This window comes from Erinaceus europaeus, chromosome 17, assembly GCF_950295315.1.
Source record: "Erinaceus europaeus chromosome 17, mEriEur2.1, whole genome shotgun sequence".
In the NCBI taxonomy this organism is placed as follows: domain Eukaryota; kingdom Metazoa; phylum Chordata; class Mammalia; order Eulipotyphla; family Erinaceidae; genus Erinaceus; species Erinaceus europaeus.
In genome coordinates this window covers 29,740,747-29,763,335 of record NC_080178.1, presented here as the reverse complement: position 1 = coordinate 29,763,335, position 22,589 = coordinate 29,740,747, and the positions used below count along the sequence as shown (strand labels likewise).

The 22,589-nt window shown below is 40.4% G+C and overlaps 1 protein-coding gene across 1 annotated transcript in view; it reads right to left on the bottom strand.

Moving 5' to 3' along the window:
• The window catches only part of LOC103119786 (uncharacterized), a 244,095-nt gene that overhangs the window by 110,301 nt on the left and 111,205 nt on the right, over positions 1-22,589 (bottom strand). The window contains exon 2 of the mRNA XM_007530106.3: positions 12,575-12,820. Coding sequence (XP_007530168.1) covers positions 12,575-12,792 — 218 coding nt within the window. The 5' untranslated portion in view covers positions 12,793-12,820. The remainder of the gene's footprint in view (positions 1-12,574; positions 12,821-22,589) is intronic.

The window sequence follows — 22,589 nt, the reverse complement described above, 5'->3', positions numbered from 1 at the left end:
ACAACCCTTCAGCTTCATTACTCGGGGGAGACCTTTCCTTTCATAGTACACTCTAATTTCATCTCAGGTGGTTCACTTTCTAACAAAGTCCCAAAACCTAGATATACACCAGTTTCTGTGAGAGAGAGCATATATTCACACGCATCTGTAAACTACTGCAAAATATATACCTGAAAGCAGAAGTACACTAGAGTTTGCAGTGAGTAACCCCCTAACACTTCCTCTCCACTATTCCAAGCTTTGGGTCCATGATTGCTCAACAATTTGTTTGGCTTCGTATGTTAACTTTCTTTTCACTCACCAGGTTCCAGATGTCATCAGGATGCCGGCCAGGCTTCCCTGGACTGAAGACCCCACCAATGTGTCCTGGAGCTCAGCTTCCCCAGAGACCCACCCTACTAGGGAAAGAGAGAGGCAGACTGGGAGTATGGACTGACCAGTCAACGCCCATGTTCAGCGGGGAAGCAATTACAGAAGCCAGACCTTCTACCTTCTGCAACCCACAATGACCCTGGGTCCATGCTCCCAGAGGGATAGAGAATGGGAAAGCTATCAGGGGAGGGGGTGGGAAATGGAGATTGGGTGGTGGGAATTGTGTGGAATTGTACCCCTCCTACCCTATGGTTTTGTTAATTAATCCTTTCTTAAATAAAAAAATAAAAAAATAAATATATATTAAAAAAGAAAGAAAGAAAGAAAGAAAGAAAGAAAGAAAGAAAGAAAGAAAGAAAGAAAGAAAGAAAACAAACATATATGGCCAACCCATATCTATGGGAGAACTATAGCAGTTTCTGCTGAATAGGAATAGGGGAACAGAAGTTTAGTGATAGGGATGGTGTGGAATTCTACCCATATTATCTTATAATTCTGTAAATCACTAACAAAAAATAAAATACTGGGGAGTCAGGTGGTAGCGCAGCAGGTTAAGCACACCTGGAGCAAAGCACAAGCACCAGCATAAGGATCCCAGTTTGTACTCCAGGCTCCCCACCTGCAGGGGAGTCGTTTCACAGGCGGTGAAGCAGGTCTGCAGGTGTCTATCTTTCTCTCCCCCTCTCTGTCTTCCTCTCCTCTTCCCATTTCTTTCTGCCCTATCCAACAACGACAATATCAATAACAACAACAACTACAACAATAAAACAAAAAAAACCAAGGGCAACAAAAAGGAAAATAAATATTAACAAAACAAAATAATAAAATAAAATGAAATACTGAAAAATAAAAGGGGAAAAAAGTGAGGTCTAGTCCTTTCCCCCTTCCCCCACCCCCCATCACCACCATCTTTCTTGTTTAAGCAGAATTGGAACCTTATATACGCACAGTTTCACCACTCTGAGTCACTTTGTTTTTGCATTTAGAGACAATGAAAGAGACATATAGAGGGAGAGACACCACAACACTAGAGCTTCCTTTAGTGCCACAGCATCTCCCATAAGGTAGCAGGGCTTGAACCTGGGCCAAGCATGTGGCACAGGCAGGCAGCCTACCTAGTGAGCCTCCTCTCCAGCCTTTCTGTCTTCCCATAAGGACATTAATCTAATTATGGAAGTCCAACCTTGTGATCTCAGTTAAATATAATGAACTCTCAGAGGTTCTACTTCCTAATACTATCCCACTGGAAGTCAGGATTTCAATGTATGAGCCAGCATCTCCCTTTGCTAAGTTATTTCACATTTGCTTATCATTTAACAAATAGATCTACCTAAGATAATGATATTAATGTCAAAGTAAAATATTATGAAACGTTCTTCTAATTATACCAGTCTGATTATAACTATTTTGCACAAAGACAATCCACCTACAGCCCTGCCCCTTCCCTTCTGCCCAAGCTGCCAGAGTGGCTCATGTGCCTGAAATCTCTTTGCTTTTGTTTAAAATGCCCTGGTTATGCTCCACAGAAAGGACTGTACATGAGCCTATAGCACCCTTTAAATAATAATCAACAAATACACTCTCATTGTGTTAACTCACTGAGAGGAAGAAGTGCTTAATTATGACATCTAAAATTATTTACATTCTAGCAAGTAAAGCTAGTAGAGGTTAGTCTTTCTGTGGAGAACAAGTGGACCCTAGAAATAAAATAAAATCACTTGACAGTGAATTAGAATGTTTTCTGGAAAGACAGAAGTAAAAAGCAATGGTGCATAGTCCTATCTTCTAAGTCCTGGGGCCTCACAACACCCCAGGGTTGAATAAGGTCAAGTACATAGTAGACCGCTTCACAGTTCTTACACTGTTAATGATCAAAGGCTGGGCCTTTGGGGAGAAACTCTTAGCAGCTTAGCCCAGCAACACAGCAGGAACCCACACCTGTCCAGGAGAAGCAGAAGAACAGCCAGAGGTGGCCCCAACGCTAAGCTTTCTCCTTTTCCCCTTGGCCTTGTCCTTTTCATGTGTATGACAGCGATGGGCCGATGGTATTCAGGAAGGTCTGTTAGTATATGGTCTGGTCTTACTGTGACTAATAAGATGATTGGTTGTACATATCCTCTTTATGGTTGTTCATTATATCACCCTAACATAAAGTAATTTAATTTCAGTGGGATAATTAGGGTCTTTCTAATCTAACTGATAGTCTGAATGAAATGAGATTCTCTGAGGGAGATTTGTGTATCAGGAGATTGGTGACCTCCGGCCCCAATTTTCACACAATGTATTAATCTGACAGCCCGACTTCCCAGGCACACTGTATCTGTACATTTCTGTGCCTGTGGGTTATATAGAATGCACCCGCAAATGAGATTACTTTATTTATAATGAGATTTCCCTGGGCTCAAGGAGGCAGATCATAATATTTTAACAGAGGCCTTCAGACTGACAGGGTATCCATATGTTAACTGCAGCCTGAGACTCAAATGCACTAAAGAGGAAGCCTGGCCCTGTCTGGGATCTCAGAGATGCTACTCAGAAAGAGAAACAAAGGCCCAGTTCTGTGAGAGGTCTGCCTGACTGGATAGTTTAAGGAATTTCTAGTAGATAAAACTAATACAGGCCAAGGGCCACAGGGAGACTGCCAACCCTCAACTTTCCCCTCCTCAAGGAAGCTGCAAAAAAACTAGACATGAGGGAACAGAGGTAAAGACTGCTAGAAAGAAGACATGTTGGCCAATCAGACTTCCTTGAACAGGGGACCTCGCCAGTGTACCCTGGACCCCCATCTCTCCAGAGCCCTTTCCCACTAGGGAAAGAGACACAGGCTATACTGTTGAATGTAAAACATTATTTCCCCAATAAAGAAATAAATTTAAAAAAAAAGAGAGAGACAGGCTGGTAGTATGGATCGATTTGCCAACACCCATGTTCAGCGAAGAAGCAATTACAGAAACCAGACCTTCCACCTTCTGAACGCCATAATGATCATGGGTCCATACTCCCAGAGGGATAAAGAACAGGAAAGCTATCAGGTGAGGGGATGGGATACGGAGATCTGATGGTGGGAATTGTGTGGAGTTGTACCCCTCTCATCCTATGGTTTTGTTAATGTCTCCTTTTTTAAATAAATAAAATAAAAGAATAGGAAAGCTTTCAAGGGAGGGGAAAGGATATGGAGTTCTGGTGGTGGGGATTTTGTGGAACTGTACCCCTCTTATCCTATAATCTTGTCAACATTTTTAATTTTATACATAAATTAATAACAATTTTTTAAAAAGACCTACTGCTGCTCCCCAAATCCCCACCCAGCTGACCTATTCACCTCAGTCCCCTAAGCTGCTCCAAACACTACCATTAAGAGTAATTTTTATACCAGTCATCAGAGCTAGAACAGTGACTCTTCTGAAAATCTGCTACTGAAAATACTTCCTACTATTCATCCTCTCACTGAGAACCAGCGTGTGCCAAGCCCTGATCTAGGCCAAATAAAGTCCCTCTCTCCAGGGTATTTACATTCTTTTGGTTTTGCTGTTTGAGCCTCCATGGTAAATTAAATTTCACTTAAATTTCATTCCACAACTAACTTAAGAGAAAAAAAAATCTGTTTTCTGGGAAGAAATAAGAGGTTTCCATTTATTGGATCATGAAAATCTTGCAGTTCATCTCATTCCACTTATTTTCTTGAGTGCCAGGAAGCTCAGAGATTAATGTCATGCTCAGTTGTGGTTGTGGCATTAGGTTATGGGTTTTTGTATGTTTATAATCCACTTGCAGTGAATCCCTGTTGGTTTTGGGCTTTTGTTACTGAGCTATGCAAGTTGCATATATTTTGTATACCCTGTTAAAAAATCCTTGTGTAAGGGTTTGGGGAGATGGTTCAGAGGCAAAGCCTATACTTTGCATGCCTGAGGTCCTGGGATTGATCCCTAACATTGAAAGGCAAAAACACAGAAAGCATCATTAACACCAAATATATGCCCTTGCCAGATATATTATTTTCAATATCTTCTCCCATGATGTCAGCAAGATTTTCATATTTAAAATGGCTGATTTGACTATGGAGAGACTTGTTAGCTTAATATGATCCTACTTGCCTGTTTTTGTTTCTGTCTCCTTGGCTTTGGAACCAGATTCACATAGATAGTTCTTTTTTTTTTTTTTATCCCCCTCCAGGGTTATTGCTGGGCTTAGTGCCTGCACCATGAATCCACCGCTCCTGGAGGCCAGTTTTTTTCCCCTTTTGTTGCCCTTGTTGTTGTGGCCTCGTTGTGGTTATTATTATTACCATTGTTGATGTTGTTTGTTGTTGGATAGGACAGAGAGAAATGGAGAGAGGAAGGGAAGATAGAGAGGGGGAGAGAAAGATAGACACCTGCAGACCTGCCTCACTGCCTGTGAAGTGACTCCCTTGCAGGTGGGGAGCCAGGGGCACAAACCGGGATCCTTATGCAGGTCCCTGCGCTTTGCACCACGTGTGCTTAACCCACTACGCCACCATCCGACCCCCCACATAGATAGTTCTAAGGCTGGTGTTGGAGAGCTTACTGCCTAGGCTTTCTTCTATGTGATTTATGGTTTCAGACCTTATTGTTAGTCCAGTTTGAATTAATTTTTGTGCATGGTGGAAGGGAGTAGTCATATTTCATTCATTTATATGTACTCATCCAGTTTTCCCTATACTATTTATTAAAGAGACTTTCCTTTTTCCATTGTATGCTTTTAGTCCCATCATATATTTGGCTCGTATATGTGTGGGTTTGGTAGAAAGAATACATTTAATTTAAAAACAAAGCAAAGATAGAAGCACTGACTTAGAAAAATCCTTGTGTAAGAGGTTGGGGAGACGGTTCATTGGAAGAGGATATATTTTGTATGCATGAGGCCCTGGGTTTGATCCCTAGCATCATAGAAAGGCAAAAAGACATAGAGCATTATTAACGCCAAAGTGGTGTTTAAGTGTCTCTCTACTTGTCTTTCTGTCTCTCACACACAGAATTAAAATCCATTACTAAGTACTTACTGTGCATCTACTAATATCTAACACCTGCTGAGCACATGACTTTTTCTTTTTTTTACCTTTTTATTTATTTATTTTAGTGACATTTTCTAAGCAACTCATACGATGTTAACAACCTTTAAGGTAAGTACCTTTATTATTTCCTCTTTAAAGAAGAGTGAGTAAGAGAAGCTAGAGTTCACTTCTAACTATGCATTCAGTACAAAGGAGAACCATAATAACATCTGAGCAGTCTGGCTCCAGTGACTGCCCCCTTAACCACTGCTTCTCAATACCTATACTGCACTGTGTCAGTGACTGAAAATGCACACTACATAATAGACTGTCCTCTTTTGCTAGGCTGACTCATTTCAAGAGGTACCTTTTACTCCAATCATTTTTGAAGTAATAGGCAACACGTGTGACCTACTATAACCTAGCCTCCCAGTTCTGCACGAAGGGTATCACACTTTCTGCCCTGGGCTATCTTTGCTCCAAGCTTTGGGAGGTGACAATAATAGGTTCAACGACTCTAACACATGTACACACTTGGGAGAGGAAGTTAACACCTCAAGGGATACACTTGAATCCATGAGGGATGGAGTTGGTGGATAAATGGCCCAGTTTCTATCGTGTGGGCAGAGAATTCCAAAGTCCACCGCACTTCTCAGGGATGCCTGGTGGAATTCTGCCACCATTGCTAACACTCTTTGTAATGCTGGGTTTTCCTTCTTTCTTCTAGCTCATTCCTCTTGTGTCTTCACTCTTGTTTCTTGGAATTGATTTCTAAAATGAAACTATTTGCACACAAAATTCCCTTCTTGGCTCTGCTTTGGGGTGGAAGTAGGAGATGGGGTAACAAATCTAATACACTACAGTTTCTAGCTTGAAGAGTTCAGCAACTCCTGCCACTGAGAAACTGCCACAGGTACCTGTCTCTATTACTGTGAGACCTCACTGGGTGCTACAAGTGTATCTCCCTCAGGGATCTGCTTAGCTGCTTCTTGACAAGAGAATGTGGCAATGAGAATGTAGCAATGAGAGACAAGAACAATAACTAGAGGCACTGCTTCTTTGTGCACTGTGTGATCCAGAATGAAGAATGAGTTATTTCTCCTAGCTTTTCCAGGGGAAATATATGCCAAGCAAAGCAATATGCTTCATAGACATGAATGAATGATGAAGGCACCAGCCTGCCCTCATGGAAGTCTTAATAGGAGGAGTAAGTAAGTTCCTCTTCTTCTTTTTTTTAAACTATTTTTTATTTACTTGTTTATTTATTGGATAGAGACAGAGAGAAATCAAGAGGGATAGGGGAAATAGCAAGGAAGAGAGACAGACAGATACCTGTAGCACTACTTCACTACTTGTGAAGCTTTCTCCCTTGCAGATGGGGACCAGGGACTTGAACATGAGTCCTTGCACACCATAACATGTGCACTCAACCAGGTGAACAAGTGGGCCATCAGTAAGTTCTTTTCACAGTGAGGAGAGTGATGCCAGCTATCCTCTCATAGAAAGCAATCCCTGATTAGTAAAGCATGGAGAGACACTACAGGCTGAGTAAGCACCCTACCCTGCATTAGCGATTATGTGGGAATAAACTACAGCCATCACATCAACTCATGGCATGCAAATATACAAATAAACCACTGAAGGTTATTCCCAAACCATTTACTCCCCTTAAAAGCTTTAAGACATCCCTGAAGATATTGTGCTTACTCTTGCTTATTTTTGAGCACGCAAGGCAAAGGTAAATTTCAGTCCCAATAGGACAGACTATAAGCATAAATTGGAAAACAAACTGATAATGCCAAATGATGAGCATTTAGAGACTCACTTCAACTGTGTGGATTTGGCTATCAGAGTTAAGATAGGAATAGAGAAAACAAAAGCTATTTTTAAAAAAAAGTGCTAATACTCCTTACGTATGTCCACTTTATCCAGTCGCCTACTGAGGGCTTCCTATCCATTATCTCATTTAATTTTCCTAACAATCCTTGGGGCAGATTCTAGTATTGTTATTCTCCCTGTATTAGAGACGAGGCATCTGAGTCTTAAACAAGTGCATAGCTTGTCCTCCCAAGGAGGGGGCAGGGGCCACCTGACAGGTTACTGCCCTCTTCTAGCACACCTTCACTGGCCAGGTTCCACTTCCCACAGGGGACATCTTTTTTCATTTTGGACCTGAACAGGCTTTGGGATAAGTTCTTACATTGTGAAAAGCAGGGCCTACAATCTCTGACAGCTGTTCCCTGCTCTTCATCATCATCTGAAACAATCAGTAAGCATTAGAGAGTACTTTTCCCTTTACAAAGGTGATAATTAGATAACAAGCTGAGATTAAAGTAATTACAGTTAGACAGCTGGCGAGGCAGCACAGTCATGTTGAAATACTGTTGGTACTTCAGCATCTGGTTCTAATAACAGCATAGGCTAAAAGATTTTACATTAATTACAGAACATAGTTTAATATAAACATATTTAATTACAATTGATGAGCGATAAACTGTTCAAGAATGACTTAACCCATTCTGCGTGTCAAAGGGATAGGAACTATGGGTAGGCTGTGGCCTCTTCCTCTGTCTCACTCTTGTCCACCATACCCTCTTCCCCCGCCCCCTCCCCCGTCCCTTCTCCTGAAAAGCCACCTCTTCCCCCATCCTATAAGGAATGTTCTAGAACAGGAGGTTGCTCATTGATTCTCCCACAGTTGCTTGTCCATTCTTAGACAACCAGGTGGAAGGAGGAAGTGTGAAAGCCAAGCTGGGATGGCTTGCTTCAGTTTGACCTGCTGTCCTTTATTACATTGCTTTGTATTGGTTTGGTTACACCAGGCGGCCTGTCTTCAGCTGGTCTCCCCAAGTTCTCACACCTCTATGTATTGCTGGTTTGGCTTCTGGCATTTACTAAGCAAACCATTACATTCTCAGATCTCTTCAAAAAAGCATAAAGGGAAACTATTTCTTTCTGTCCCTAGTCACAATAGCCAGGTCACTTTCACAATTTGGGGGTCAGTGTGTAGTACCCGGAGACGTCTACATGGAACAAAATGCTCTCTATTCCAGCTATAGATCCTCCTTATTGACTGCAAAACCCTGTTCTTACCCCCCAAAACTGCCACAAGCAGACCTCAGGTTGAAACAATTCATAATAAATTGGGACCACATAGACACAAACCGTCACTATCTGCACAACATCTTTCTAGAAGACCCAGTCATGAATGGGAGATGTTCAAAATCCACAGATGTTGAGTTGTGGACTGCATGTCTGTGCTTCCCCAAAATGCATATTTTGAAACCCTGACAACTCCCCCATCCTAGGTATTAGGAGGTAGAGAGCTTTGAGGGAGCCATTAGGTTATATGAGGTCATGAGGTTCACACTCTTAATTAATGCCCCTGTAAGAAGAGAAAGAGACTAGAACTTACTCTCTTGGTCATATTAAAGTGGGAAGGTAGCTGTGTCCGGACCAGGTAGATAACCATGATCCCCTGATCTAGACTCCTCAGTCTTCAGAATTGTGAGAAACAAGTTTTTATTACTGAAGCACCTCACTTCATGGTATCCCCTTACAGCACCCTGAACCAACCAGTCACATCACTATGTCTCAACTGCAGTGACATACTTCTTAAATGTCAACCTAAAGAAGTCGCATGGCTGACCTTTCCTAAAAATAAGAGTGAGGTACCCTGGAGTGAGTTGGAAAATTCACTGTCAAGTTGCACCACGTGACAAATGATGTGGAGTTACAAATAGCCTCAAATACTGTTTTCACCTCCTGCTGTGGGTTTCAAAGTATAAAGTACACATTCTCCTAAGAGCTAAAATGAGTGCTGAAAAAAACAGTTTATTATTCATAAGTAAGCAAGTGCAAGCTACTTCTACAGGAATTACTGACAGGTACACACAAAGTAAAATTAGTGGAAACATTCAGGACCACAGAGCACCCAAGAGAAAACCAGGCACTCTCAATGTGAACATTGTTCTATACCTATCCTTTTGAAAAAAAATAATAATAAACCCCCAACACAGCAAATGTGCAATGTAAGCAAGAACAATGGGTACTTTTTGTAGATTAAGCACCCCTCAAGGAATGGAAGGAGAGGAAGGAAAACTAGCCAATAAAACATTTGTTATTTGAAAAGTTACTATTCTGTTATCAAAAATAAATGTGTGTGTGTGTGTGTGTGTGTGTGTGTGCTAAAGAGCACTAGCAGGAAAATGGAAAAAGCCCAGTTACAAAAGCATTTGTAAAATCAAAATATGATAAGGATCTAGTTCTAAGAATATGTAAATATGAAAAACATTCTTACAATCTAGCAACAGAAATACAAACAACCCCAAAATGGAGAAAGTTATGTCAAAAGCCAAAGAGCATAAGAAAAGATGCTTGATAGCATTCATCATCAGGGACTTGCAAATTAGAACCAAAATGAAGTATCATCTCACACACACTAGGGTGATTAAAGTAAAAGCTAATAATAAAAAAAAAAAGCAAGATGATGGCTTGGAGACAACACCTGGTGTGAGCTCTGCAAGGAAGCTTCTTTCACCCTGGAAATCTCGGCCACCAGGTTTCAGATGCTACCATGACCAACTCGAATTCCTTGGGCAGAGGATCCCACCATGTGTCCTAGACCCCCACCTCCCCAGACCCCTGGCCCACTAGGGAAAGTGAGAGACAGGTTGGGAGTATGGATCGACCTGCCAACACCCATGTTCAATGGAGAAGAAGTTACAGAAACCAGACCTTCCACCTTCTGCATCCCACAATGCTCCTTGGTACATGCTCCCAGAGGAATAAAGAACAGGGAAGCTATCAAGAGAGGGGATTGGTTATGGAGCTCTGGGGGTGGGTATTGTGTGGAAATGTACCCTTCTTATCCTATAGTCTTGTCAATATTTCCTTTTTTTTTTCCTTTTGTTGCCTCCAGGGTTATCGCTGAGGCTCAGTGCCTACACCATGAATCTACTGCTCCTGGAAGCCATTTTTTCCCATTTTGTTGCCCTTGTTGTTGTTATTGTTATTGTTGCCATTGATGTTGTTGGATAGGAAAGAGAGAAATCGAGAGAGGAGGGAAGACAAAGTGGGGGAGAGAAGACAACACCTGCAGACCTGCTTCACTGCTTGTAAAGTGACCCCCCCTGCATGTAGGGAGCCAGGGGCTCGAACTGGGATCCTTAGTCCAGTCCTTGTGCTTGGCGCCATGTGCGCTGATCCTGCTGCGCTACTGCTCAACCCCCAATATTTCCATTTTATAAATAAAATTTTTTTAAAGATGGAAAAATATAGGTATATAACTACAAGTGTAGATAAGGATCTACAGAAACTGAAACCCTCTGCTGTACATAGTAGGAAAGTAAATGATGTAGTCCTTGTGGACAACAATTTGACAGGTCCTCAGAAAGATACTCTAGGGGTATACCCCCCAAATACTGAAAACTGTAGACACAAAACTGGCACCCAAGTATCCATACCAGCATTATTCATAATAGTCAAAAAGTGAGAATAACCCAAACATCCAACAACTGCTGGATGAATAAACAAAAGTTGGAACAACCACACTATGGGATATTATTCAGCCATAATAAGGAAAGAAGTACTGTCATTTACTACAACAAAGGGTGAGCTTTGAAAGCATCATACTGAGGAGAAGAAGTCAGTACCAAAAGACCTCATGTTGTATGATTCCATTTATATGAAATGTCCAGAAAAGACATATCTAAAGAGGCAGAAAGTAGATTAGTGACTATTAAGGGTTGGAAGGAGAGGGGGATTAAGAGTGACAGCAGAAGATAGAGGGATAGCTCACCCAGCTGGTGCCATGCCCAAGGACCTGTATGCACCCCCCCCCCCCCGGCCACCACCACAGAAAAGCATCAAACAAAGGAGAAACTTCCTAAGTAACAGAACAGTGTTGTGGCAGTTCTCTCTCTCTCTCTCTCTCTCTCTCTCTGTCTCTCACCCTGTACTTGGAGAAACAGGAAAAAAAAAAGTTATGTAGATACAAATTCCCAGTAAAGCAATGGTGACAAAAAAAAAAGTGACTGCTAACAGGTTTGAGTTTTTAGGGGGAGGCAGGGTGTGACATGGAGATGAAAATGTTCTGGATTAGATAGTAATGATGATTGTGCAACATTGTGAACATGCTAAAAATCTAATGAATTGTACACTTAAAATAGTGAAACTGGTAAGTGTGAGGTTATGCCAAGTTTATTTAATTTCAGCTCCAAGGCCCACCAGGAAAGCCTGGGAGGCTGTGTCAAGTATGCAGCTCAGAGTCATTGCATCCAAAAGAGGAAGAACACCCATGTCTGTTAGTGACTGAAGGCTGCACTTCAGGCCTCCCTATGATAGGGGCTCTGGTGGCCGGCGGAAGTTCTTCAACAAAGAAATATTGACACTGACAGTTGACAGTCAGGTCAATGTGCTTGGAGGGGATACAGGCAGGGAGGTTTAGGAAGTGCACTGACAACCTTGGTTTCTCTCATCAAGTTATTTTGGGATTAAAATAAAGTCTGTATAAATGCTTCTCAGTGTGAAGCCTAGATAAAGCTCTAAATAAATACGAGTTGTTCTACAGAAGATTCAATAAGGTGAAAAGTTTATCAAAACTGCATGGCTAATGCTCAGTGGAGCTAGGATTTACACAGATCTTTCTATGTAGCATAATCCTTCACAGAGATCATTATATTAACCAAATATATGCTAAAATATCTTGCAAACATATCTGTCAGAAGGCAATCATGTCATTGTAGCACGGACAAGCTATAAAAATAAAAACATCTTTTTATCTTTACTTTTCTCCTCCCCTTATGTGTACTCTATGGAGAAGCAGCTGCTTTTCTCAACGCAAGACCTTAAGGGCTCATGCTAATGTCTGCTCAAGTTGTCCAGGGTCTGAATATTAAATGCTTTGCGACAGAGGTGTTTTATGTGAGATTCAAGACGTGCAAAGTGGCTGACAATGTAGTTTAAGGGACAAAGGCACAGGAACATGTGAGACAACAGAAGCAGCAGGGTGATGCTTCCTTCCTGTCCTCTGAAATAATCTGACTTTCAGCTGGCTCAACAAAAGGGGAGGGGAAAAAAAGAAAGAAAAACCAAACAAACCTTGTCCCATAATTCCCTGCATTAAACTCTTAATTGAGGCCTTGCCAGAGGATGGACCTGAGATATGAAAGTACAAAAACCTCAGCATACCTGATCAAGTAGTGGTTGATAATGGTGTCGAAATAGCTGTGGTACACAACATTGTTCACATGACCATACTGGTCATTGTCCTGCCACCTCGTCTGAATGGGCAAAAAGTATTTATAGACCTCCTGGTGCCGATGCAAATCTTCAACTCTCTGGTTCTCTGATGATGTAGCCAAGAAACGAACATTCCTGGTTGGCAACTTCAAAGTCCAAGAGACCATACTTGGTAATTATTGCCTTAAATGGCTCCTTTAAGAAAATAAATAAATAAAAGTAAAATATCTGTAGAAATTTTTATTTTAGTTTTACAAAAGCAATTACATTACATTTTGACCACTGAGTTAAAAAAATAGATGTCCCCCCAAGCAAAAAAAAAAAAAAAAATCTTCCTTTATAAACCATGCCCTAGTCGCAAACCTATTTATTTATTATTATTATTATTATTTACAGAGCACTGCTCAGCTCTGACAGATGGGTGGGTGGGGTGGATTGAACTGGGACTTCGGAGCCTCAGGCATGATAGTTTCTTTGCAGAACCATTATGCTAACTATACCCTCCATCAATTTACTTTTTAAGTGGCTAGCACACAGTAATGGAAACAAGTGAAGCCTTCATTTGACTATGACTAATGGGAATTTAAAGTATATTTGTTTGGAAGTCTTCTGTTTCTCGAAAAGTACATTTAAGAAGAGGAGAGTGTCTGATAAAGTTCATGACACTGAGGGTATAAAGACAGAATTCAGGCAACCAACATAAAACTTTTGCAAGAAGGGGTCAGAGGACATAGCTCACTCAGTAGAGTGCACACTTAGCCATGTGTAAGGACCTAGGTTTGAGCCCCGGCCACTGCATGAGAGCATCTGCAAGGGAAAGCTTCACAAACGGTGAAGCAGTGCTGTGGCATCTTTCCTTTTCTGTTTCCTTCTCTGTGTCAACCTCTATCTAAGAAGATAAAAAGAAGAAAGATTATGCTGGGGAGTTGGGCGGTAGCACAGCAGGTTAAGCGCACGTGGCGCATAGCACAAGGACGATATAAGGATCCCAGTTTATGAGTCCCTGGCTCCCCACCTGCAGGGGAGTAGCTTCACAAGCAGTGAAGCAGGTCTGCAGGTGTCTATCTTTCTCTCCCCCTCTCTGTCTTGCCCTCCTCTCTCCATTTCTCTCTGTCCTAACAACAATGACATCAATAATAACTACAACAATAAAACAACAAGGGTAACAAAAAAGGAAATAAGTAAATAAATAAATGAAAGATTATGCTGAAAGCAGAGCCTCAGTGATGGCAAAAAAAAAAAAAAGTTAGAATATATTATTAGCATAGTTGTCCTTTGCAAAATCCTGGTTAGAACATGTTGAGTGAGACAAACCAGATGGAGAAAGGTTAATAGCAAATGATCTCACTCATACGTGGTACTGAAGAATAAAGGGGGGGGCACCAGGTTAAGCACACGTGGTACGAAGCGCAGGGACAGGCACAAGGATCCCTGTTCAGGCCCCCATGCTCCCCACCTGTAATGGGGTCACTTCACAAGCGGTGGAGCAGGTCTGCAGATGACTATCTTTCTCTCCCCTTCTCTGTCCCCCCCCCCCCTTCTCAATTTCTCTCTGTCCTGTCCAAGAACAGCAATGGAAAAAAGATAGCCGGCTGCCAGGAGTACCAAGCCCCAGCAGTAACCCTGGAAGCAAAAGAATAAAGGACTGTAACAGGAAATATAAGGTGACACTTACACTTAGGGTGGTACATTGCACCAAAGAAAAGGACTCTGGGGAAGGAGGAAAATTACGGGATGAAGGGATATTGTGGTCCTGGTGTATAACGGGGAAGGGACCCTAGACTGGGGAAGCAATTGTCTCCTAGACACCTATCAAGGGGAGATAAGAGGTTGTGCCTGTGTGTTAGTCTATAGTGTAAACCAATAACCCCAAATAAATGAAAAGAAATAAATAAAAATGAAATAATTTTTTAAAAACTTAAGGCACTATCTTAACTAATAAATAATATCTTTTTATGTCAACAGTAAATATATTTATGAAAAAAAATGAGAGCTTTTCCCTTAAATTTGGAAATGAAACCAAAATGTCTGAAATCACTACTTTGATTAAACATAAGTGTGGTCCAAGAAAAATAATTTTTTTTTTTTAGTTTCAAAGAAAAAACATTTTTAATATTTTATTTATTTCATTTTAGAGAGAGAGAAAAAAATTGATTAAGAAAAAGACCAGAGCACTGCTCAGCTCTGGTTTACAGTAGTGCTGCGGATTGAACCTGGGACTACAGAGCCTCAGGCATGAAAGTCTTTTTTGCCTAACCATTAGTCTATCTCCCCAGCCCCCAAAGAAAAATCTTCAAACATGAGTATTTACTGGAATACTGTATTCAATTCAGTATTTTATAGTTATATTTTATATAACTGTTTTCTCTCCATCTCTCTCACACCGTCTCATAAATCAAATTCAATTTTTAAAAGATGTTAGTGAACTTCATGAAGTCCCTGATGACAGATACTATACTTAAAAAATTATATGTCTATATACTAACACTAAACAATTAGAAAATGAAATTTTAAAATACTACTACTTGTATTACTATAATGTATGCTATCTAAGAACATCTAATATTTTTAAAACTTGTATCTAAAAAAGTTAACAAAATATGTGTAAAAAAAGTTAACCAAATATGTGTAAAACATGTAAGCAAAAATTACAAAACATGACTGATTGGAATAAATGGAATGATACACCATATCCATGGATCAGAAGACTAAGTACAGGAAAGTTATCTGTTCTTCCCATTAATCTATACATTCTAATAACATCTGTTGAGTTTTCTATGAAAACTAAGAAACAAATCATACAATTTTATACGTAAATATAAGGCTTAGAATATTCCAAATAGGGTGGGGATAAATAGCATGATGGTTATGCAAAGAGACTCTCATGACTGAGGCTCTAAATTCCCAGATTCAATCCCCTGCACCACCATAAGCCAAAGCTAAGTAGTGCTCTGGTAAAAAAGAAAGAGAGAGAAAGAACATTCTAAATAAATAACGCTAAAGAATTTGAATTCTCAGGGAGTCAGATGGTAGTGCAGCGGGTTAAGTGCAGGTGGCGCAAAGCGCCAAGGACTGGTGTAAGGATCCTGGTTCGAGCCCCGGCTCCCCACCTGTAGGGGAGTCGCTTCACAAAAGGTGAAGCAGGTCTGCAGGTGTCTATCTTTCTCTCCCCCTCTGCCTTCCCCTCCTTTCTCCATTTCTCTCTGTCTTATCCAACAATGACAACAACAATAATAACTACAACAATAAAACAACAAGGGCAACGAAAGGGAATAAATAAATAAATAAAAAAGAATTTGAATTATCAAATATAAAATGAAGGGTAGTTAAACTGGTATATTGGGATAAGGAAAAACCTCTTAACACAGACCACCAAAAAAAAGAATACATATAAAAAGAAAAGACTAATAAATTTAACTTCTTTTTTTTTTTCTCTTTTTCTTCTTTTTTTTTTTCCCCTCCAGGGTTATTGCTGGGGTTTTTTTTTTGGTGCCTGCACCATGAATCCACCGCTCCTGGAGGCCATTTTCCCCCCTTTTTTGTTGCAGCCTCGTTGTGGTTATTATTATTGCCATTGTTGATGTTGTTCGTTGTTGGATAGGACAGAGAGAAATGGAGAGAGGAGGGGAAGACAGAGAGGGGGAGAGAAAGATAGACACCTGCAGACCTGCTTCACCGCCTGTGAAGCGACTCCCCTGCAGGTGGGGAGCCGGGGGCTCGAACTGGGATCCTTACGCCGGTCCCTGCGCTTTTCGCCACATGCGCTTAACCCATTGCGCCACCGCCGGACCCCCTAATAAATTTAACTTCTTTAAAATTAAAGAACTTAATGTCTATCAAAAGACATCAGTAAAGTATGTTATATGTACCTAACAAAGAACATACAGCTAACGTATATAGAGAACTCCTACATATCAAGAAAAAATAAACAATGTAACTTTTAAATTTTATTTATTTATTAGATAGAAATAGAGAGAAATCAAGAGGGAAGGGGATATAGGGAGGGACAAAGAAAGAGACTTGTAGCACTGCTTCACTGCCAGTGAAGTTTTCTCCCTACATGTGGGGACTGAAGGCTTGAGTCCTTGTACATAGTAGTATGCATGCTCTACCAGATGCCCCACTGACAATGTAATTTTTACGTAGGCATACAATAAGGAGGATCTGTAGATGATCAATAAACAAAATATTGTGTGCTAAAAAAACATAATTAGCCTTCAAAAATATAAATCAAAACCACAATCATTTAGCTTTCAGCCCCCGACTTCATGGTCAAATTTTACATATTTGTGAAGAGATGGAGTAACTAAAACTTTAATACTCTGCTGGTGAGATTGTAAATTAGTAGATATAATTTAGAGCTCTGTTTCATAATATCTACTGAAAATTTCACAATGCATATTCTGTGACCCAGCAGTTATACTCCTTGATATATATATATGTCCGATAGATGTCAGTAATAGACACATTGAAGAATATCCTTAATAGCATTGTTAATAAGAGCCCCAAACTAGAAACAGCACAAATATTCATCAACAATAGAATGGATATATAGGTAGGAGTATCTGCAAACTACACAAATATTGAAAAGTAATGACTTTCTGCTATACACAGTAGAAGTCTCACAAAGCAGAAGATTAAATCATGAGTTAGAATCTTTGATCAAACACCTTTCTCATATTTGAGAGCTACTCTCTTCCCTGATCCAGTTTTCTGTCCCTTTTCCAGCCATGGCATCACCTCCCCAGACAATAATTAGGATCCACCTGCATAACAGATTTCAGGCTCAGGCAAAAAGAAAAAAAAAAAAAAAAACACTAGTATAGCCACAGGCCCTTTGGAATATAACTAAAATATGCCTACTAGCTATCTACAAAATGGAGGGCCTCCCAACTCTTCATCTGCACTATTCTAGCCTTTAGGTCCATGATTGGTCAATAATTTGTTTGGCTTTGTATGCTAACTCTATTTTCAACCACCAGGTTCCAGATGCTAGCATGATGCCAACCAGACTTCCCTGGACAGACAACCCCACCAATGTGTCCTGGAGCTCTGCTTCCCCAGAGCCCTTCCCCACTAGGGGAAGAGAAAGACAGGCTGGGAGTATGGATCAACCTGTCAACACCCATGTTCAGTGGGGAAGCAATTACAGAAGCCAGACCTTCCATCTTCTGCATCCCACAATGACCTTGGGTCCCAGAGGGTTAAAGAATAGGAAAGCTATCAGGGGAGGGGATGGGATACGGGAGTTCTGGTGGTGGGAATTGTGTGAAGTTGTACCTCTCTTATCCTATGGTTTAGTCAGTGTTTCCTTTTTTAAAATATTTTTTAATTTTTTTTCTTTTTTAATATTTATTTATTCCCTTTTGTTGCCCTTGTTGGTTTCCTTTTTATAAATAAAAAAATAAATTTTAAAAAAGAATCATCTAAAAAAATAGCTTGCCAACTACATGTTATTTAAAAGGAGAAGGCTCTTAAATTTGTATAGCTTTACATTAAACTTAACTAAGGCATTAACCTTCAGCATCAGTACCTGTGGGTAACACACTCACTAGGATACACACAAAACTCTGAAAACAGAAGACACTGAATATCAAATGTCATCATGACTGGCCACTTAAGAGTAAAAACGAGGAAGTCACTTTCCAAAAACAAATTTAAAGAACTGTATTTCTAAGTAGCCAAGCACACTGGCATAATTTGAAGGAAACCAGTTTTGACACCTGCTTCATTGATATTCAGATTTTACAAATAATGTTAAGGGCATTCTAAATCCTTTGGAAATGAGCCATGACTCCACAAAGGAAGTCACCACAAATGGGCATTTTGCTGAAGTCTGTGTGTGGGGGGGGGGGGGGGGAGGCACCCGCTAAGCTGAGAAATTCTCAGGAAGCTGTGAAGATATTAGCTATTTTACTCAATTTATTCCAAGCTGAAACATAATAGTACATTATAAATCTGTTTTGATTTTACTTAATCTAATGAAAAAATGTTCATCTTTTTGATAAGTGCTCATTAGCCATTTTTTTCTGACATAAACAGACAAGAAAGATGTTCTTGTGCTGCATTTAAAATGCAACTCAGCTAATTACAGTGCAATGACTCAAAGAACAAAATCAATGCACTGAAGTTTCTCACTTGAATTGTCTTTATAGTTGAATTAAAAATCTAACAAAAAATCTTTTTAAAGGGCCCTAGCAGTGTGTTTTATACTTAGGTTGAATAATGTTTAAGTAAACAGAGGCCAAAGTCCAGAACATGATATAAATTTTTAGATTTTCTAATGTCTATTGCTCTCACTTGCTGAGCTTACTAACAAAAGGATATGTGTTTGGGGCACAGGGGGTGTGGTAAGGTGTGCAAGTTCTTTTTCTTTGTTTGTGGTGATAACAGTTACATGAACAATTCACCTCAGTTCACCTAGTCCTTAGTAAAACCTAAAGCCAACACATAGAGTCAGACTAGCACACGGGAATAGCATGAAACTAAGCAGTTACTGTACCAATCCTTACAGCACAGGCCTACAGTCAGGAATATGAAAAGATCAGATAGTTTAAACTGTTTGAATCAGAATATTAATCTCCTGAGACAACAACCTGAATGAGTTTTAAAGAATGTCGTTTCCCAAAATGTTAGAATGAAACTTCAGGAAGAATTTTATCTAGAATATTCTGACTCTACCTATCTTAAATAGGGCTATGGCCCAAATGATTCTTTCACTGTTTTTTATTCACTTTTTATTATAAAACATAGTTACTGGAAACTTTAAAAATTATTTTGGACCTCTGATGCATAAATCATGCAAATCGTACCAAAACTTAAGGGGACACCATCACAAAGAGAAGAAACTAAACATGCCATTTCTTCCTACCTTCTCTGTGAAGTCAGTTTTTAAATGAATGCATGGAGCTTTTTAAAAGCTTGTTTGAATGAGCAAACAAAATAGCAAGGGAACAGCCTGCTACTAAGCTCATTCAATGGATGGTTATTGAAGTCACCCGCACAAATGAATTTCCTGGCATTTAATAGTCACTAGACATTTAGTGGTAAGAAAAAAAAAACATATTTCTTGTGTATTATAAGAATTCAAACTGCTCTACCTTGTGTTAAGAAAGTGGCTATCCTTCACTAACAAAGCTATAAGAACAGCACAGCTATACCCTGAAGTCAGATCTTGAAAGTTAAAAATTCATAAGAGAAAAGATTCAAATCCCAGTTCCACCACTTGCTCTTCAAGGGAAACTGAACAAGATAATTCACTTCTCTAAGCCTCATATATGAATAAGTAATGGCAAAAAATAATACATTACTGTTAAGAACATTCGGTGAGATGATGGATAAAAGTACATAGCCGGGGATCGGCGGTAGCACAGTGGGTTAAGCGCACGTAGAATAAAGCACAAGGATCAGCGGAAGGATCCCGGTTCCAGCCCCCAGCTCCCCACCTGCAGGGGAGCTGCTTCACAGGCAGTGAAGCAGGTCTGCAGGTGTCTATCTTTCTCTCCTCCTCTGTCTTCCCCTCCTCTCTCCATTTCTCTCTGTACTATCCAACAAATGAACGACATCAACAATAATGACCACAGCAAGGCTGTAACAACAAGGGCAACAAGAGGGGGGAATAAATGGCCTCCAGTGGATTCATGGTGCAGGCACTGAGCCCCAGCAATAACCCTGGATGCAAAAAGGAAGAAAGAAAGAAAGAAAGAAAGAAAGAGAGAGAGAGAGAGAGAGAGAGAGAGAGGGAGAAAGAAAGAAAGAAAGAAAGAAAGAAAGAAAGAAAGAAAGAAAGAACTTAGCCAGGGCCTGACACATCATTGGGATTAAAATTAAAATTTCAGATGAGATTAATGAGCCATCAACATGACATGAGTCCTGAGGATCTTTCCAAGAGAAGACACCCTCATATGCCAGAGCTCACTGGAATGAAAGGCAGACCCTTGTCTTTTGTCTCAAATAGGCATAAAACCTACAACCTTGAGCAAGTTACTACAGCTCCAACTCAACCTGGTCTCTCAGTTTAAACTCACCCCAAAGTGTCAGTATGTATGAGGAAAACAGTGCATGGTGCATTTAGTTATTAAGGTCACTAGAAAAATCACATCTTCTTTTTAATTCTTGAGCTGACTGTTTTTATTAATGGTGACTGGCACTAAGTAAATGTTTACCAACTAAGTAATGGAAATGACCATGTTTATTTTACACTGGCATTGGCTAAGCAAATAAAACCATCACTGCTTCCCATCCTTCTAGATGCTTATGACTCCCCAGTGTGCAGTATATACAGCACCTGACAGGAATTACCCTATTTGTTAAATGCAAGTAAAAGAAACAGAGTCTTCACAAGCTTTACAATCACACCAATCACTTCCCTTATCTCTACTTTTGTTTGGTTTTGTTTTGCTTTGCTTTTTGCTACCAAGACTATTGCTGGGCTCAGTGCCTATGTGACTACCCTAACTCATAGTGGTCATTTTCTTTTTTTCCTTTTCTCTAGATAGAGACTGAGCAACAGAGAGAGACAGAAAGGAAGAGAGAAGCAGAGAGCGATAATACTGTAGTACCATTGGTGAAGCTTCCCCCACTACAGGTGCTTCCATGTGATGGCTCGGGGCTTGAACCTGGGTCCCTGCACATAGTATTGTGTGTGTTCCACCAGGTGAACCACCCACCGGCACCCTATCTCTACAAAATTTTTAAGAAAGATTGTCTGATTTGTTATAAGAAAGAGGAACAAAAGAGGAGGGAGAGAGAGAGGACCAGAGCATAAAGTGATGCCTTGGGGTTGAACCTGCAGCCTTTGGGACTTCAGGCCAACAAACTGGTGTTCTGACATACTGAGGTATCTTCCCAGTCCCACATTTCTCAATGGGCTTTATTTTGCTTATCTTTTATATCCTCAATCTCCCTGTCCTCTAAACCAAAGGTCTCCAAAGTCTGAGATATGTATCAGAGGCTATCCAAGATGACCCAATGATCAGAATCAGAAAGGCAAGAAGGAAATACTAGAAATGCTACTTACATCAAAACTAAGGGAAATATGATGACTAAAATGGAATATTTGTGTTGATGCATACACTCTCACAGCAGAATCTCAGATGTCGCAAGAGAAGAGAGAATTCTACTCTAGCATAGAATCCTCACTTGATGCCATTAATAAGCAGATTTATGGGAGTTGGGCGGTAGCATAGCAGGTTAAGAGCACGTGGCTCGAAGGGCAAAGACCAGCATAAGGATCCCAGTTCGAGCCCCTGGCTCCCCACCTGCAGGGGAGTTGCTTTACAGGCGGTGAAGCAGGTTTGCAGGTGTCTATCTTTCTCTGCCCCCTCTGTCTCACCTCATCTCTCAACTTCTCTGTGTCCTATCCAATGACGGCAACAACAACAGCAATAATAATAACCACAACAATGATAAAACAACAAGGGCAACAAAAGGGGAAGAAATGGTCTCCAGGAACAGTGGATTCGTGGTGCAGGCACCGAGCCCTGGCAATAACCCTGGAGGCAAAAAAAATAATAATAAATAAAAAATAAAAGAGATTTACACACCGCGTAAAGCTATAAAGGAAATGATTGTGTTCTCCCAGAGTACATAGGTGAAAGTTAATGTGATGGTATTTAGAGGTGGTGTCTTTGGCAAGTGATTAGGGCATGAGGGTAGACCCCTCATAAATGGGTTAGAGTTATATAAAGGAGTCACCCCTCCTACTGTCTAAGGTATCTTCCCAGTCAGTCCTACATTTCTCAATGGGCTCTCACCTCTCCTTTTCCGGTGTGTAATTCTGACTTAGAGATTTCACCCTTTCCTCTTCTCTGCCTAGAATATGGATGGGAACAGCCATCTTTGACAAGGGCTTGATAAGCATAAAGACAAAGCTTGTGTGACTAGGGAATTAGAGAGGGCAGAGAAAAGGAGCCTGGAACTACACTCTACCAATTCTAGACTGTGATGAAAACTGGTCTATAAA